This window comes from Puma concolor, chromosome B1 (assembly GCF_028749965.1).
Source record: "Puma concolor isolate L17-30 chromosome B1, mPumCon1.1.hap2, whole genome shotgun sequence".
In the NCBI taxonomy this organism is placed as follows: domain Eukaryota; kingdom Metazoa; phylum Chordata; class Mammalia; order Carnivora; family Felidae; genus Puma; species Puma concolor.
In genome coordinates, this window is record NC_141670.1 from 133,217,000 (window position 1) to 133,235,730 (window position 18,731).

General features: G+C 39.8%; 1 protein-coding gene across 2 annotated transcripts in view; it reads left to right on the forward strand.

The window, feature by feature from the left end:
• Positions 1–17,135, forward strand: part of GPRIN3 (GPRIN family member 3) — a 68,133-nt gene extending 50,998 nt beyond the window's left edge. For both annotated transcript variants that reach the window (XM_086704586.1, XM_086704587.1), the window contains exon 2: positions 5,800–17,135. In XM_086704586.1, the coding sequence (XP_086560712.1) occupies positions 5,914–8,238 (2,325 nt within the window). In that variant the 5' untranslated portion in view covers positions 5,800–5,913 and the 3' untranslated portion in view covers positions 8,239–17,135. The remainder of the gene's footprint in view (positions 1–5,799) is intronic.
• Positions 17,136–18,731: the final 1,596 nt, after the last annotated feature.

The following is an 18,731-nucleotide window of genomic DNA, read 5'->3' on the forward strand; positions in this document are numbered from 1 at the left end:
TAGATAGATTTCTCTTGCTTTGCATTTTCTTTCCAGAGTTACAGATAATAAGGAAGCTCACAGAAAGAGCCCAGGCATTTGCACCCATAAAAATTCAGTTCAATAGGAATTATAGGTATTCAGCCGTGAGTAGGTTACTTAACCTCTGGACCTCAGTTTCCTTGCCTGTAAAAGGTGGATAATATTTACCTTGCAGGCTTGCTGCATTGCTGCAATAAGGCCTTAAATCCTTGCTCATGATTTTAAGGGCAGAAGGACCAAAGACACCTGCTACTAAGAATCTAGTTCCTATCAAACTAAAAGACACAATCAGAGATACCATTTGCTCCTGTGCAATTTATGGCCAATTCAGAAAGAATTCATATTGCTGCAGAGAATATTATAAGAAAATCCATATTCACCAGTGCATATGACAAAGACTCTCTCTTTGACCAACCTTAGTCAGGCTCCTCTGAGCCCTCTTATTGACTAGGCCTCAGTCTTGTGCTTCTATGCCTGTTCTTGTAGAGTCCAGTTTTAGCAAGAATCCTGCTAAGCCAGTTTAGAGAGAATCCTCCCACCCTTAATATCTGATATCCTCAATAACAGATTAAATTTCCCACTCTCCCACCATCCCCTAGTTGGTGTCTGATCACTTGGCCTGCATTCATCAAGAGTCCCTGTACCTTTGATTTCTCCTCTTAGTAATGTTTTATCCACTGACGCCCCCCCTTAACTGCTCTTTAGTTAAAAATCCCCACTTATTACTGCAATTGTATTTGGAGTTGAACTTGATCGTTCTCTCTTTATGCAGTAGTCTTGACACATATCCCAATAGTCCTAAGTAAAGTCTTCCTTACCATTTTCACAAGTGTCAGAATAGTTTTTTTCTTTAACACAGATCAAAGCCTAAATATCAAGGTTTTCAAAAGAAGCTAGTACTCATAAGATGTTTAATATATGCCAAGATGTTGTTTGTTCTAAATGTTAAATCTATTCCTCACAACATCCCACTGAGGCAGTACCATGATTATTATCCTCAATTTATAGATGAAATGGGTTCCTTGAGTGGTTAAGTTAACTTGCCCAAGCACACAGTGTTAGAGTTAGCTAGTGGAACTGATACTATAATCCAGGAATTCTGGCCCAGGGTCCATGTTCTTTTTTTTTTTTTTTTTTTTTTTTTTTAATTTTTTTTCAACATTTATTTATTTTTGGGACAGAGAGAGACAGAGCATGAACAGGGGAGGGGCAGAGAGAGAGGGAGACACAGAATCGGAAACAGGCTCCAGGCTCTGAGCCATCAGCCCAGAGCCTGACGCGGGGCTCGAACTCCCGGACCGCGAGATCGTGACCTGGCTGAAGTCGGACGCTTAACCGACTGCGCCACCCAGGCGCCCCCCAGGGTCCATGTTCTTAAAGACAATGCTGAACTGCTCTCAGAGGACTAAAAATTAGGTTGGGAAGTCTACTCTGTCAGTATTCTTAGACCAAAGTTCTCAAATTTGACTGCCCACACAAGCCCAGGTAAGTAATAACAAACCAGGAAAGCAAGGTCATGGGGAATGGGCCATGTGGAAAGTCCATGCTCAACAAGGTAGCCAGCCCTCATCATCACTACCTGGTGGTTGCTGCCTAGAAATGCATGCCTTCTGAGTTTTTAAAAATTAACAGAAAGAGGGAAATCTGGCTTTTTATGAAAGATCTCTTCAATTCATAAAACAAAAAAAGAAAGGAAAAGGAAGGGGGAAGGAGGAAAGAGAGGAGGGGGAAGAAAGGGAGAGAAGAGAAGGGGAAACCATGCAGTTCTCTCTCTCTCTCTCTCTCTCTCTCTCTCTCTCTCTCACACACACACACACGCACACACATATGCATGCACACGCACACACACACACACACACACACACACACACACACACGCCTGCAGGGATTCATTCAGTCTGTGGACTACCTGTTAGCAATTTCATTTGTAGAGGTTATTAAATCTTATCATAATGGACTCAGCTTGATTTTAAAGACATACACTCCCCACTCTAAACCACCAAGTAATTACACTTTTAAAATACCCTATCTGTCTAACCTATTGGAGACTATAGATTTCTGCTTCTAGTTGGAGAGGGGAGCGGAAAATATTCCTGGACACATGGAGATGCTGTAACAATTACTTTAGCAGATATGATTGAGAAAAGTCTTGATTTCCTATCTATCCATGAATCAAGAGTTTCAGATCACAAGTATGAGCCAAGAATCTGTTTTTTCTTCTTGATTCTTTTTTTTTTAAGTGTATTTATTTTGAGAGAGAGGGGAAAAAAACACAAATAAGAGGGAGAGAGAATCCCAAGCAGACTCCACACTGTCAGCACAGAGTCCTACTTGGGGCTCAGTCTGAGGAACCTGGAGACCATGACCTGAGGCAAAATCAAGAATCGGACTCAACCTGCTGAGCCTCCCAGGGGCCCCTTTCTTCTTGATTCTTGAATTGATGGATTTTGCCTCTATTAACAAAGTAAACAAATGGAAACACCTTTTAAAGTTAAACTAGTATATTGGGGCGCCTGGGTGGCGCAGTTGGTTAAGCGTCCGACTTCAGCCAGGTCACGATCTCGCGGTCCGTGAGTTCGAGCCCCGCATCGGGCTCTGGGCTGATGGCTCAGAGCCTGGAACCTGTTTCCGATTCTGTGTCTCCCTCTCTCTCTGTCCCTCCCCCGCTCATGCTCTGTCTCTCTCTGTCCCAAAGGTAAATAAACGTTGAAAAAAAATTAAAAAAAATAAAATAAAAAAAATAAAGTTAAACTAGTATAATCAACTAGGTATCTGTGGAAAATGGAAGTAAACACAGCGAATTCTGAGAGCTTTATGAAATGTCGTCTTTTTCTAAGTCTTTCAGCTTCAGTTGCTGAACTTTGAGCTGCTTATATTTCACAGTCCTCTTTGCAAACCAGGTTTCTTGGCTCCAGCTATATAACACAGGAGATGTTCTATACTCCTGGCTTTATGAAACCTTCCCGCTTTTGTAGCTGGTGTCCAATGTACTTGTTTTTAATTGCCTAACACTGAATTACAGATAAAGTTTCATAAATAAGATACAACCTGTTTTTTACTTTTAAAAATAGCACTCTTTTAAATTGTGTGTTTTGATTAATATTCCATGTCATGGGTTAACATTTCCTATTATTTTGAAGTTTGGCAAGGCTTTAATAACAGCCATTTGGGAGGGAAGTTGGGATCAATTAACACCTTTTTATGCACAAGACTTTGCACTGTCTCCTGTGGAGTGAACAGAAAAGAATCAATATGCTTGTCCCCTTCCCTCCTGGAACTTGAAGTACTTTTGGAGAAATAAGACATTTACACGAGTAACAAAGGTACAAAAACAGCACATGAGAAGGACCCAGATGACCACAGCTGTACGATTTTTAAAAGAGAGAAAGACTTTATGACTTGAAAGCTTTAGAGGCCTTCAGAAAGGAAATGAGATTTAAGTGTAGCCTTGAAGAATGGGTAGGCTTTTTGAGGATGAGGAGGGCAGAGAGTGGGAGGAAAGGCATAATAAAGGCAGATGAGAAAGGGGCAGAGGGGAAGACAGGCTTGGTGCCCAGTAAGTGACTGCAACTGAAAACTCCAATAAGGAAGAAATGGAATATATACCTGGACAAAGGGTTTTAGCAGAAAACAGTCAAGACCAAGGATGGGAAGGGGCGCCTGGGTGGCTCAGTCTGTTGAACATCCATCTCTTGATTTCAGCTCAGGTCATGATCCTAGGGGTCATGGGGTAGAGCCCTGTGTCAGACTCCACACTGAGCATGGAGACTGCTTAAGATTCTCTTGCTCTCCCTTTGCCCCTCCCTCCCATGCTTGCTCGCTCTCTCTCTCTCTCTCTCAAATAAAAATATAAATAAAATTCAGATTTAAAAAAATTTTTTCCCACCTTTCAGTACCTCCATCTCTCTTTTACTGTCTTCTACATTCCCTCCATTTAAGACCTAATATGTCTCAGTCTAAATATTTTTAGAATTTATATAATGATATACAAACATCTGTACACATACACAGTCTGTTTTAGGTCATTGTGTGTTTAGGTCACTGTGTGTTTTAGGTCACTGTTTCACAAAAAGGAAAATGTATATATTCTTTTCTCTACCTTGCTTTTCTCACTCAGCCATACCTTGGAGAAATCCCTCCCAATTGAAAAGTTACAGCCCAGTTAACTGTTTATTTTGATGGCTGCATTATGCTCTACAGTAGAGATATGTCTTGATCTATTCTACTACTCCCCCTTTTGATGGAAGTCAGTTTACATCCAGTTTTTCTGCCCCTACAAATAGTACTTCAGTAAACATACTTGTATCCCTATCTATATATGCTGGTATTTTACATCTGTTGATAGAGTTAGGATCACAGAGTTGAGGACATGTGTATTTTTAGCTTTAAAAACTAAACTGCTTCTCTAAGAAAGCTGTCACAATACACAATATGCACCTACAATTAATCAAAATACTTCCTTTCGCTAGGTCTCCCCAGGCCATAATGTTACAGCTCTTTTTAAAAAAAAAAGTTTTTGCAGGTGGAAGTATTGTAAACTAAAATCTCGTTGTTACTTTATTTGCATTTTCTTTGACTACAGATGAATTTGATCATTTTTCCAAAAGCTTGTTGACTGTCATGTTTCCTATGTTGCAGGCTGCATTTTCATGTTCTGCGTCCATTTTTCCAAAGACCTATTTTCTGTCCCTGAAAATTTTTAAGAGCTTCTGCTGTATGATAGATATTTTTGCCTGTCCTCTAGGATTTTAAACATTTGTTTTTCAAATCTATTGTATTTGTTTATGGTATCTTTTGCCATACAAAACTTTTGGGTTTTATTCAATCCCTTATGTTTTTCTTAGTTTGTGTGTTTTCTCCCTTGCCAAGAGAAGCCTACCCTCTCTGCCCCTAGATTATATTTATGGTTCCTAGATTTTCTTACAGGATTTTATTTATTTAATTACTTATTTTACATTTTTAACCTTTAATCTGTCTATTTTTTTTCTTTTTTTTTTTTTTCAACGTTTATTTATTTTTGGGACAGAAAGAGACAGAGCATGAACGGGGGAGGGGCAGAGAGAGAGGGAGACACAGAATCGGAAACAGGCTCCAGGCTCTGATACATCAGCCCAGAGCCTGACGCGGGGCTCGAACTCACGGACCGCGAGATCGTGACCCGGCTGAAGTCGGCCGCTTAACCGACTGCGCCACCCAGGCGCCCCTAACCTTTAATCTATCTAAATCCATCTAGGATTTATTTTTGGAGTTGGTATAAGATAAAGATCTAGCTTTACTTTCTTCCAGATGCATAAACAGTTTGCCAGCTCCTTATATTAAATAATCCATCATTTTGCCACTAAATTGAAATGCCTCTCGTCATATATTAAATCTTCATTTATATGTGGATCTATTTCTAGATATTCTATTTCACGTATCTGTTTAGGCCTATTTCAATACTTACTGATTTGATTACAGTAGCTTTATAGGATTTTCGGATATCTGGTAAATCAGACTACACAAATGACTTTTGGGTAGTTATCAAATGCTTAGGTAAATACATTAAAAACCTATTTGCAGACAGAAATGGGATGCAAGCAGAAACTAATGTACCAAATAATACTTGTATAATTAAAATATTTTTTTCAAAGTCTTTCTTCCCAAGATCTATGTTTTATAGCAACGAATACGCGAGGAAAAGGTTTAGTGTGCTTATAAGATCTTGTACAAATTAGTTTGCTGTATTTTCAACCCCTAAATGCTGTACCGGGTTAATCATACTATTTCCTTGATTCACAGATTGATCCTTCAGAGGAATCGTCCCTGACTCCGTCCCTACACTGAGCTAAAACTGCTTCCCAGGTGGAACACTGTTCCGGGGAGAGCTCTGAGGATTTCCTGAAGAAGAATTCCATGGGGACTGTACCTGACCCTTTGAGATCAGCTAAAACTTCCTTGATCACAGCTTCTGGAAAAGAAGAGGATCTAGGAGAAGTGCAGCCTGCCTCCCCTCGGTCTCCACCAGCCGTCTTGTGTGAGAACACCAATGGCCTTTCCAGCACTCCTGCAGAGCCAGACCTCAGCCCCAGTGCAGCTGCTGAGGTCCTGATGCAGGCCTTTGAGCATGAGACCACCCAGCCAGACATGTCTTCTCCTGGTGTCTTCAATGAGGTGGAAAAAGTGTCTCCTCCATGCAGTTCTGACAATACCCAGCTGCCAGGAAGCAGTGAGCCCACAGCACCAGCCCCATGTTCTGCAGCAGGAAAGGATCTCATAGATGAAGCATTTACAATGCCAGCCAACCAACACACCCACCAGGCGACCCCAAGTGACCAGCTCAATGCCAGCCCCTTATCAGGACCTGAAGATACTCTGCTGAAAACACAGAGAACCTCGGATGGGGAGATTCTTGAAAAACCTGAAAAGTCACATTGCCCTGTGGGAAGCACCCAGAGCAACAGCAAAGACCAAGTGCCCTGTGATTTTTCTTCTCAAAAAACAATCCAGGGAATGCTGCAGACTGCAAATACAGCAGCCAAGGTGTTCAGTCACTCCTCGTCTCCTGTAGGCCAACCCAAAGGAGCAAGGCCAGGAGCCATATGCGACTCCCAGACAAGGTCCTGTGACTCTCCCGCGAAAGAAGGATGTTCAGGGAACAAACAGCCCTCAGCCACCACCTCAGACAGCCAGTCTGTGACTTCTGTGACACCTCAACCACCCCACCTCACTAGCAAAGTCTCCACACGTCCTCCAGATCAGGTGTCAAGGTTCAAAGAAGCAAGTACAATGACCAACGAAGCTGCAAGGGAGGTCACGGAAGCTCCCGACAGGGCTCGGCAAGATGCTGGGGTGCAGGCAGTGGCAAGTGTGGAGAGCAGATCGGTCTCCACCAGCCCCAGCATCCTCGCTGCATTCTTAAAGGAAACCCCAATTCCTGAGCGTTTGGAACAAGAGCAGCTGCGTGTCATTTGCAATGGCAGCGGCAGTGGGAGCCACACGCTGGAGCTATCTGACAACATCCACTCCCCCCAAGGGTCAGGTCCGTGCCCCGGCATCATGCCAGAAGTGCACATCCAGGCAGCTGCCACTGTTTCCACAGCTCTCCAAGGGGAATGCAAACTGGTGAGCTTACCGAGGGAGGTCCTTAAGATCTCATCCATCACCGTGGCATCCGGTAATACTCAGGATCTGTGTAAGGAAGATACAGGGTCTGCGGGAATGACCCCAGCAAGGGAAGAGCCCACCTCTAAACAGCTTTCAGGTGTGAATTCTAGGTCCCTGAAAGCCAGCCCCACTGACCAGATTTCTTTCAGTGCGGGAAGTCAAACCGAAACAAATCATGAATTGAGGAAAGTTGAAACCAAGCCATCTGAGTTTGCAGTGAAAACCACAGATGGTCACGAAACAAACCCAGACTGCCAACTCTCTGACTCTTGTGGTCCTGCCAACAAAGCCGACCAGCCCGGGAGCCTGGATCCCACTGACAAAGGAGATGCAAGAGAGAAGCAGCCAGCATCTCCTCAGATAGTAAAACAAGAATGTAGAGGCACCGATATCCTTGATGCCAGGGCCAGGGCAGAGGCCAAAACCCTGCTGCTCAATCCTAAATCTCAAGAAAGTGGAGGCACTGGGTCAGCTGCTAGTCCTACGCCCTCCCCAGTGAGGAAGAACCAGGAGGGTACCCTGGAGGAAAATAGACAGACCAAGACAGCCACCAGCCTGAGCCTCCCATCCGATTCCATGGGTGACTCCAGTCCAGGTTCTGGCAAGAGGACCCCTTCTCGCCTGGTCAAAGCCAGCCCACGGCGGGCCAGCCGAGTCAGCGAGTTCCTCAAGGAGCAAAAGTTAAATGTGACCGCGGCTGCCGCCCAGGTGGGACTCACCCCAGGAGAGAAGAAAAAGCAGCTGGGCGCCGACTCCAAGCTGCAGTTGAAACAGTCCAAGCGTGTCAGGGACGTCGTGTGGGATGAGCAGGGCATGACCTGGGAAGTGTATGGTGCCTCCCTGGACCCAGAGTCCCTGGGTATCGCAATCCAGAACCATCTACAAAGACAAATCAGGGAACATGAGAAATTAATCAAAGCTCAAAACAGCCAGACCCGGAGATCCATTTCCTCAGATACTTCTTCAAATAAAAAGCTCAAAGGAAGGCAGCACAGTGTTTTACAGTCCATGCTGCAGAACTTTCGACGCCCCAACTGCTGTGTTCGTCCTGCCCCTTCTTCTGTGCTAGACTGAAAGAGAATGTGTGTGGGAACCCTTGTGTATATTTATGGTATTCCTAAGTGTCTCTATTTGTCAAAGCTTACTTAGTTTTTGTTTTTGGTTTTTTTGGAGAGACCAGGAAGACAAGCAAGAATCAACTATTGGAAGTTGCTATTAAGAATTGTTGGGTCCTTTGATTGGGGCTCCATAAATAAAAATATCATTTCAATTTGAAAGAAAGAACAAAAGAAAAGAAGAAAGCTCCACTGAAGGTTAATGACCCTAATTAAGAGGAAATAACATTCACTGGATTTTTTAATATGATGTTACTTATAGAACTAGCACTATCATTAAATACGTGTCACTTTGTATTACTGCCTCGACATATCACACTGTGGTGTTTCCACTAAAATCCCTGCTTAATATTAAAACTAGCAAAAATACTGTTATACTTTCTAGTCATATTGCAATAAGAATGCTATTACCACACAGAATTTAAGTAGACGATAAGAACTATAATGTAAAACTGTGAAATAAATTCAACTTGCTCTTCAGCCAGATGACATTAAGGAAAAGCATTTAAATGCATACAACACCAAATGAATTAATATTTGTCAACATCTGCAGATAACTGTTTTGGTAAACCTTGTTATATCGTCAATAAATGTAAGAAAGTTATGTTAGGAAAATTAGCTGAGCTTTTGAATATGAATACTGCCCACATAAAACTTGAATTTATACCTACAGATTTTCCTGCACTGAAGGCAAGGGGCATCTCTATGATTCTGACGAGATGAAATTCTTATTTCTTTAGAGGAAGTACATGCAACTGAATTCTTGGAAAGAGTCATCAAGTTATTAAGTATACTAAAGTTTATGTAGTACAGGTGTTCTCCAAAAACATTCTGCTGAGTGTGTTAAGGTTTCTGTGTTGAAACCTTTTCTGTGTCAAAAAAAGGAAGTAACAAAAGCAATGGGTCTAATTTCAACTCCTATAATGCAGTTTGTGTTTTCCTTTTGACTTGCTTGTGCAGTAGCTTCTAATAGAAAATGTAGTGAACACCAAATAGAACACAAACTTCCTCATGTTTTTGTAGGTAGACTAATATCATCTAGTTGCTTAAATTTCTCATCTGTAGTAAAAAGGTAGCCTCTGTCAACTTACTGATTTTAACAGAAATACCATTGTGTCTCATCCTTCAAACCCAGTAAAAAAAAAAAAAAAAAAAAAAAAGAGGCCCTTACTAAAACCTGGTTTGAGCTTCCAGTGGGCTATAGATTTTGAAACCATAGGCACCTGTTTGAGCTCAGCACTCACCTGCCTCCAGAAGAGGAGGTTTTCATTTGTACCCGTGAGTGTCTTGCAGGGCACTGGGCTGGGATGACCAGTAGTGGCTTGAGAGTTGGAGGGGCGCGGAAAAGGGAGATGAGGCAGGGCCCTGGAAAAGTTTCCCCTCCTAGATTCATGTAGAGAGATTGCTCGTCTCCACCTTGCATTTAGAAAGTCAGATTGTTAAACGTGGAAGGGGTGCTCCCTGGTTGCCTTCTCTGAGCTCATTCCCCTCGATGAGCCAGAAAAGAGCATCTATCCATGTATTCTCTCTCTCTGGTGACGCATAAATGGCGTTTGTGCAGCAAACTCAAAACCTCTGTTTTGGCTTCTATTTTTGTTAATTCTCTTTTGCAGATTCTGAGCATGTAGGGAAAAATCTTTTGTGCCTGAGCTTTAACACCACATGCTAAACGGAGCACAACCCAAATTAGTAAATAGCCCCTGGTTTCTTTGAAAGCAATAGGACTGTAGATGACAACTGCATAAATGGACTGCAGCCCCGGTACTCTTAGAGCCTAAGAATGGTAAAATCACAGTGGTTACATTTGGAGCCACCCTTTGAATTTTTTAATTAGGCACATTTTCCCATTTCTTACCAACTGGCCCCTATTAAGAATACTACCTACAGTAGAAATTGCCATCAGATTATCAATCAAATTACTGTTAAGGATCAGAGATGTAGTCTAAAACTCTCTCTTTGGCCTCGAATACCCGTTTGTAGCAGTGTTCGTGTGGCTTCTGTTGGAGATGCTTTTGCCAGGGTGTCGTGTCCCTCCTACCCCTTCCTCACTGCCTGTCTCCCTCACACGTTGGCATACGTGCTGTGTACACACAGAGAACACCCTGTGTACACAGCAGCAGCTGTCAGCAGCGCCCGCTCCAGATGGGTGGGCCCCAGGTAATCCTCGGCTGTGTAGGGGCCAGAACAGGCTGTTCCTGCATTAAAATAGGGGGAAAGGAAGAATTTCGCATCTGGTAGTAATATTTATTCTTATGAGGTTAGAGTAACCACGTGAATTAGAAATACTGAAATTAGAAATGTATAATTATACACTTATAAATGTAAGCTTATAAATTGTAAATAGCTCAAGTTAAAAATGAGGCAGAGGCCTAAGAGAGTTGTAGACCTTTGTCGCACATTAAATTAAAAGAAAATCACATTAAGTTACTTAAAACTAAATGTAGCGTTGCAGTGTGCCTCTCATAGTAAAACCTAAGATCTGATTTAGTAACTTTGGTTTTCTTTGGTACTAGAACTAGCCTTTCCTTCTTAATCTTTATTTATTTATTTTTTTTTACTTTTCACCTTTACTTCTGCCACACTCTAGAGCTTGTCACAAAATAGTATAAAACTTTTCTCGTTTAGTTGTGTATTGAATCTTAAAGAAGCAACAGCTTTTCAAAACAGTAATGAAAAGACCACCGAGTGGGTAAATAATGAAGCCTCCTGAAGACAAGCCATGCTTTTGCTTTATCACACTCCAAGTACTCACACCATAAAACCTCAACCTGAAAATTTTCCCTCACTTCGATCTGTGACACAACATTGACATGCAGCACGTCATTCGTGACTCCTTAGGTTGGTTCAACAAAATGGAAGTGGAAAACAGCTTTCATAGCAGATTCTTTGAATTTGTTGGGCTATTTCTTAGCCTGGCTGCATGACAAAGCAGGTTGAAAATTGTTTTTGGCCTTAATTTCTTTTAGATGTTCTGTTCCTTTTAAATGTTTTTTAATCAGGGGTGCCTGGGTGGCTCAGTCGGTTAAGCGTCCGACTTCGGCTCAGGTCATGATCTCGAGGTCCGTGAGTTCGAGCCCCGCGTCGGGCTCTGTGCTGACAGCTCAGAGCCGGGAGCCTGTTTCAGATTCTGTGTCTCCCTCTCTCTGACCCTCCCCCGTTCATGCTCTGTCTCTCTCTGTCTCAAAAATAAATAAAACATTAAAAAGAAAATTAAAAAAATGTTTTTTAATCATTGAGATATATGGAGGAAATATAAAATATTTCTTAAGCAAGTAGTATAAGAGAGATGAATTAGAACACAGTGTCTGGAAGATAATGAAATATTTACAATGTTAAGAGGCTTTATGGCTTACCCAGTGAATACTAGAATTTTTAATTTAAATGTCGATTTTTCTATTTTAATGACCACAAGAAAAATGGCACCGCTTGAGCTGTCATATGTTTATGTTCAGTGCTTTTCTAATTATGTCCTTCTGGATTACTGGCTTTGGTGCCACAGACCAACTGCTCTATGTTTATGTTTTGGACCAATGGCATAAGTTGAACATTTTGTTAGGTTGGAGAATCCTTTTTGTTTGCGTCCAAAATGAAATATTTATAAAATATATTAGTGTGTTTTCCTACCTTGACAAGTTCAGCTATGTCGATATAATTTGATTTTTGATGACTTCTTAATCTTCAGAATTGTCTGATAATTGGTACTTTGGATACCAGTATTCTTCACGTTATAGCTTACATCTCAAAATTTAAACAAACTGTAGTGAATATGCATGTGTAACATATACCCTAGAGGCTGAATTTGGGGACCAAATCTCTAATAGGAGCTTGTCATTTTCAAGTAGAAAACAGAAGAAGGAAATGACTTTTGGTTGCATCCTGAGAGTACTGAGGTTTTATTGTTCCTAGCTTATTCTAATGTTATTTCTCTCATTTCTAGGAGTTCCCATCATTCTGAGAATACCTGTATATACCACATGAAGAATATAATATCCTGTGACTTTACACTTTGTTTACAGAGGATATATATGAGTATGCTGTTAATGTAAATTGTTTGGCCTTTGCTGTATCCACTGTTACTGTTTTGCTGCCAAAATGTGAGAAATTATCTTCTATTCCTCCTACATATTGTGCAAGTGTTAAAAAAGTGGTCCATTTCTAGTACCAGATAATTCACCACATCTCTTGTCTACTTTTTAAGAATCAGTATAAAGAAAAACAATACATTAGGATAAGGTTTGCATATATGTATATGTGTTTTTACTGACACTTGGGCACTTGTAGCCTTGTGTGGGCCTCTTCCTGTCTGATTTACTAATCGGCTACGATGCTGCCATGGAGATGATACTGTTTACTCTCTCCTGCTTTGTCCTAAACGGTATTTGAGAAATGAAGCCTGTGAATTTCCCTTTGTGATGATAATACGCTGAACTCAGCAGTATCTTGGATAATTGAGCTGACCATCTTGTCCCCACCCCTGTTTTGTCTACACAGTGAATCAGAAGTCTTGTCCAGGTCTGCTTCAGTGTTTGCTATTTTATATTGATATTCGAGCATTTTGTTTTCTGTGAGCAACGTTCTTTGATGCTGTGTGTGGGTGGCCCTTTTGGTTGAATCTCTCCAAATGTGGGTCAGCCGCTGCCACCTGGCAGATAACAGGTGATACGCTAAATCTCCTGTCCATTCTTGTAACTATACCTTCTTAATGGAATTCTGCAACTGGATGAGTAATTATAAATGTCATCTTTGCAGACACACAGGCTTAAGGATGTCTACAAAATTTTAGACATTTTTGCAAAGGGGGAAAAAATAGTCTTGTAAATACTGAAACATTTCCATGAAATTTATCCTGCTCTTGGGAAAAAAAAATCTCCTTGGCTGCAGAAATAAGATAAACTTTATTTGCGATGACCAAGGACATAAATGAAGATGGATTGAGGTGGAAAAATTCTGTCTCACAAGTAATCAGTGACATCTGCCAGAGGTCATTACAGCTACTCTTAACTGTGAACACTCACCAGCTAAACTACTCACTTGCCACAACCAAATAACCTCTCAAAGTAAATCCGATACATCTGTATATATGTGTAGATAGAAACAACAAAAAATCCTGAAAAATTACTGTTGACTATTAGTTAAGTCAAGGTGAAGATAATTATAAAGAACATTTAAATAACCATGGGCCTTGGTGAAATGACTATGGAGGCCAGAATGGTGCAACAAGATGTTATTCACAAGTTTGTTATTTTTTTAAGACCCAGAAATCTCAGATACTCATCATGAGAATAAAGACTGTTGAAAATGAAATTAAAGCCAAGCAATAATGTGCCAAAAAGAGGCAGTTATACCAGCAAGCGCATCTATACGAGCACACCATTATGTAATATGGTTTGCTCCGTGAAGACTGACTGTAACCCACAGGATAAAACAAGCAAAGGCATAATTTCTGCTTTCTTGCTAGAAAAACGTGTTTAGGAGCTCTATAAAGAGATACAGCGCCGGTGGACATTAGTAGAGATAAGGTAACATCTCTGTCTTAATGCTAGCCAAGACAAAAAAGGAGTCAAAAAGTCTTGCTAGCTTAAAATTCAAGATAGATCCAACCAGAAACTTTGTTGAAACAGAGGGGTTAAATATATAGTAATTACTCTTCCTGGACACTTGCACGTAGCAAAGCAATTCAGTTAATGCTGCCTAGAGGATTACCAGCCTTAGCTATGAAAAAAATGTGTTCCCAAATGTAAAATAACTAAAACATGAGTACTCATATCAAAAAGGGCCTCAAATAATGCCTTACAGAAAATGATATTCCAGATGGGCGTTTCTAAATACTAGCCCTTTTTTCAGTTCAAGCTCAAAATCAATTGGCTGCAAAAAAATAAGTCACTATTTTACATTTCATAAAATGATACAAATCATCAACCAGCATGGTGAGAATTATGATGAGAAATAACCTAGTGATTTACATGTGTTAAGGAGAAATAAGTGGGAGAGAAATGCTAACTTCTTTCTTGATCTCTTATGAGGCGGGGATGTCATCCACTGATATGCAGGGTGAAAATTATGGCTTGCTTTTTAACATTACTACTAGCATTACTCTTTGTTACTTTAAAAAATTAGATTGCCTATTTTTTAGCAAAACTTCTAAGTGGATAAATGATTTTTCTGTTTTATATCATTGCTTTAATATCACGTGAAGACTGTACAAAGCAAACTATGTTGAATGGGTAGAAGGAGCTTACTCACGTTTATCAGGATCTCTTAATGATTTTAGCTGAGATTCCTTAACGCTTCTTTTAGGCCACATCTTTGAGTAAATTATTTTTCATGTTTTCCATCACATCTTAAACTGATGTTGGTAAATCAGAAGATTGCAGTATTACAGTCATGCTCCTCAATCCCTAGAGGAGAGGAGAGACTAATTTTTATTTTAAGGACATCTGGACATAGCTTTCCTGAGGCTGAGAAAGGTCAACAGGGCCTGACCTGAAAACTCAAGAAAGAAATATACTAATAATTCCTAAATTCCTCAATGTATTTATCTCTGCTGTACTAACATGTGAACAATATGTTGTGCATAATACTGTAGCCGGTTGTGGTACGTCAATACATTTTGTAAGTGTGTATAGTCTGTGAGTGGTTGGTTTTCTCTTTCTATGTGTAGGAAAAAAAAACATGCCGTGTCCCATTTCAAAACCAAGTTCTGTCATCGGGTAGGCACATGTATGAAAATGAATAAAGCCAACAGAAGTGTACATGTGTATTCAGTAACAGAATTTGTCCTTTCATTTCTGAAGGTCAGAAAGGGCTGTTGTGTGTGTGTGTGTGTGTGTGTGTTTTATCATTTCTGAGAGTAGGTAACATAATTATCACAAAGGCTGAATACATTGGCAATACACTGGCATGTTACTAAATCTGCCAGGTTAATTAACCATGCCATTAGTCACAGGTAAGGTCAGTTCTTTGACCACCGGCATGATTTACATTCCTCACACATCCTCTCCGTGGTAAGTGTGTGACTAGGATGTACATGCTATGGGTGTGATTGTGTACATACCTTGTATGAATTAACCTAAATCCTCAAAGAGTTGTACGAAAGCAGGAAAACGAAACAGTTGTTCAAAAGCCTCAAAAGGGCTAATCAATGAGTATTTTCATTTTCTACACATAAAAATGTATACATGGCATAACTGTAAATAGCTTACCCACATACATATACACACATAAATGCATTTCATTCATACTGTTAATATTTAAATAAATCACAAATTAAAACAGTTGAAAACTGCATCTTTCCATGACTGTTCTGTTTTCTATACATTAACATGGGATCAAATGCTCCCGTTAAATGGTGTTATACTCACTCCCAGGTAGCAGATTTGGTGCTTAGGAAAGCCCTGCCTCACTATGAAAATCTAGTTATTGTCATAGACTGGTACCTGAGCACCTTCAAAGGTTTAATTCTGTTCTTTAAGCACCTAATTTTACATCTGGAAATGACAAACACTGGGGAAAATCAATTATGTTTTGTAGGCTCCATTTGTACATTTATTCGTGTGTTTATTTGCACAGGCTGATAAAAGCCCTACCTTTTTTTTAGAGATCTATCCATAGGTTTCAAGTATATGATCCCTTGAAGAGGAAAATGATTGTACGCATTCTCTTGAGATGAGCAAAATGATGTTTAGCAACACCAAAGAGAAGTCAAAGAGTAAAAGTTTTTGGTTTTTTTTAATTACAGATGATGTTGGCAGGATAATAGAATATGAGCATTTGGGAGTTCCGTCAAGTGGACTCAAGTAAATTCCTATTATTGATAACAGGTAATACTGTGTGGACTAGATAACAAGATGAGAGACATTAGCCAGCAAATGTCAACACTGGACAACACTTGTCAACTTACCACAATTCTAATCAGTGAACTGATGTTTGAGTTTCTCTCATTTTTCCTAAAAGGAAATACTCTATTAGAGATCAAAAAGTCTGATCTGGTTCCTGAAATCTAATGTAATTTGACCCTGATTCCTTGACACTAAAAATTATGTTGCCTGGGTATTAGGTTGAAGATATAAATGGACATCTAAGAGTTTCCATTAATAGAGAACTCCATGTGGCAAAGTGCAAATATAACCATTTCTCAGTAGAAAGTTAATAATATTTAATATGTATTTATGTTTTGGAGAATTAATGTGCCATCTTTGTATCTTAGATAAAAATAAAAGGCTAACCAATCATAAGAATACTGTAACTATAGCTGGCTGTGTTTTTAAACTACTAAAACCATACTTGTTTATAAGAGCAGAATATGTGAAATCTTGATGTTTGTCAATATTTACTGTTGCTTAAAAGATAAATTCGTGTAATTATTTTGGACGATGTATATTAATTTAAATGCCACCCAGAAAAATTATAGCTGTCAATGTGAAAATCATTTGTGTGTGTCAATACTCAGCTGAGAAAGACCAAAAGTGTAGTGTAATGTTAAATCTCTGAAAAAAACAGTAGTACTCAAAGTGAAATTCCATTTATGAATGTATCAATATTAGAATCTAAATTTATATCTTTTCATGATGTCTATATATGAAAGTCATAAAATGGTTTATTCAGGAAAGTCCCCTTCCTCCAGAAATTGACCTACCAATAAAATTTTATTTCCTAGAAAAAAAGATGGAATATTAGGATTTAAATAAGGATAGATCAAGATTTTGGAATTATATACACTTCTGCTCTCATTTTGAATTTGACTTTTGAATGAAGGAAGGAAGGAAATTCAACGGATGACTTTGTTTTACCCTCAAAAAATTTTAAGTATGATTTTTTGCATTTCATTTTCCATAATAAACATAATAGAGATTCAAATTTACTTTGTTCTTTTTGTTGTTGTTGTTGTTGCTTTTGCACTGCTGTCAAAAGTGTTATTTTAGCCCTAGATGTTTAGAATCAATTGATTTTCAACGTGACACACTTCTGCTAGAAATCTACAGTGGAGCTGAAAGTATTTACAATGAAAGGGTTTTTTTTTTTCCTTTGATTAAAATAGAATTCCCATAGAATCAACAACACCTGCAGATGAGAAGCAGTGATTTTTTTCCTGCTCTTGATGATATAGCGTGTGTGTGTGTGTGTGTGTGTGTGTGTGTGTGTGTGTGCATGCATACTTTTGCTCTTGGCTTGGTGAAAGTGATAAGAGCTTGACATTCATGGAAATACAGGAGGGCATGGAGGTACAGGGCGCATCAGCTCTTGTGGTGGCATAGAGCACCTGTATTCAAGCTTATATTATGTCACATCTAGGCTTAGCAGCCTCCTGCCCAGGGCCATCCAGGTGTGTGCTGTGTAGTTTCAGCCTCTCTGCCTACTCCTGGGTAAATAAGTTGGGATCCTGCGGTCTAAGTTCCTAGAAGGAGATGGAAAGTCCAGCCATGTCCTCCAATCTAGCTTAATCATTATAAAACTAACACTATCATTGGATTTCTTTGTGCCTCCTTGAATCTGTCTTCATCAAGAAACTGTAGAGTGGGAGAGGTGTAAGATTTATGAACCCCAACTCTCAAAAATAACTTAGTAAAATTTCTATATACTTTATACAGTGATTGTTTCAAAACTTCCAACTACTCTGGGGTGCCTGGGTGGCTCAGTTGGTTAAGCATCCGACTCTTGATTTCGTCTCAGGGTGTGAACTCAACAGTTCATGAGTTCAAGCCCCATACCATGCTCTACCCTGACACTGCAGAACCTGCTTGGGACTCTCTCTCTCTCTCCCTCTCTCTCTGCCCCTCCCCTGCTCGCTCACTCTCTCTCTCTCTCTCTCTCTCTCTCAAAAAATAAACTAAAAATTTTTTAAATAAAAAAAACTTCCAACTACTGTGTATATAAGTACACACTATTTTGGCCTAAAATAGAGCTGCCATTAAAAGTTAAACTTCATGTGTTTCCAAAGATATAAATACTATTTGTGGAAAGTTAGATCACACAAAGGTCCTCAGGGGGCTGAGATAGTTTCTCTTATGCCTGTAGCTGTTTCTGTTCCACTAACCAGACGCTTGTCTCCTTAGATGACATTTCCAGCCACTGTTCTCACCCATCCACATCTGTAATGCTGAGTAGTAAACACAAGAGCAACCTTCATAGCTTAATCTGGCTTCACTGGACTGATTGTGGACTCAAAATATTTCTTGTTTCCTGTGAAGTCTTTCTTTGTAAACCACATAGGATCACGTTCAGTCTACCACCCATACTTAATGAACTCATGAATACCAACATTGTTTAATTTTCCTCAACACCACCCTAGACTATCAGTCAGCTAATTTACAGAGTTCTAAACTCTTTAGACCCTTAGAACTATGTTAATGTTCTGCAGCCGGTTTTTCTAAATATAGCATAGAGGACTAAGATAGTTGAAATTCAAATTGTCAGGATAGAAGCTGAAAGTGCTTGAAAGATTTCTGGTGGGAG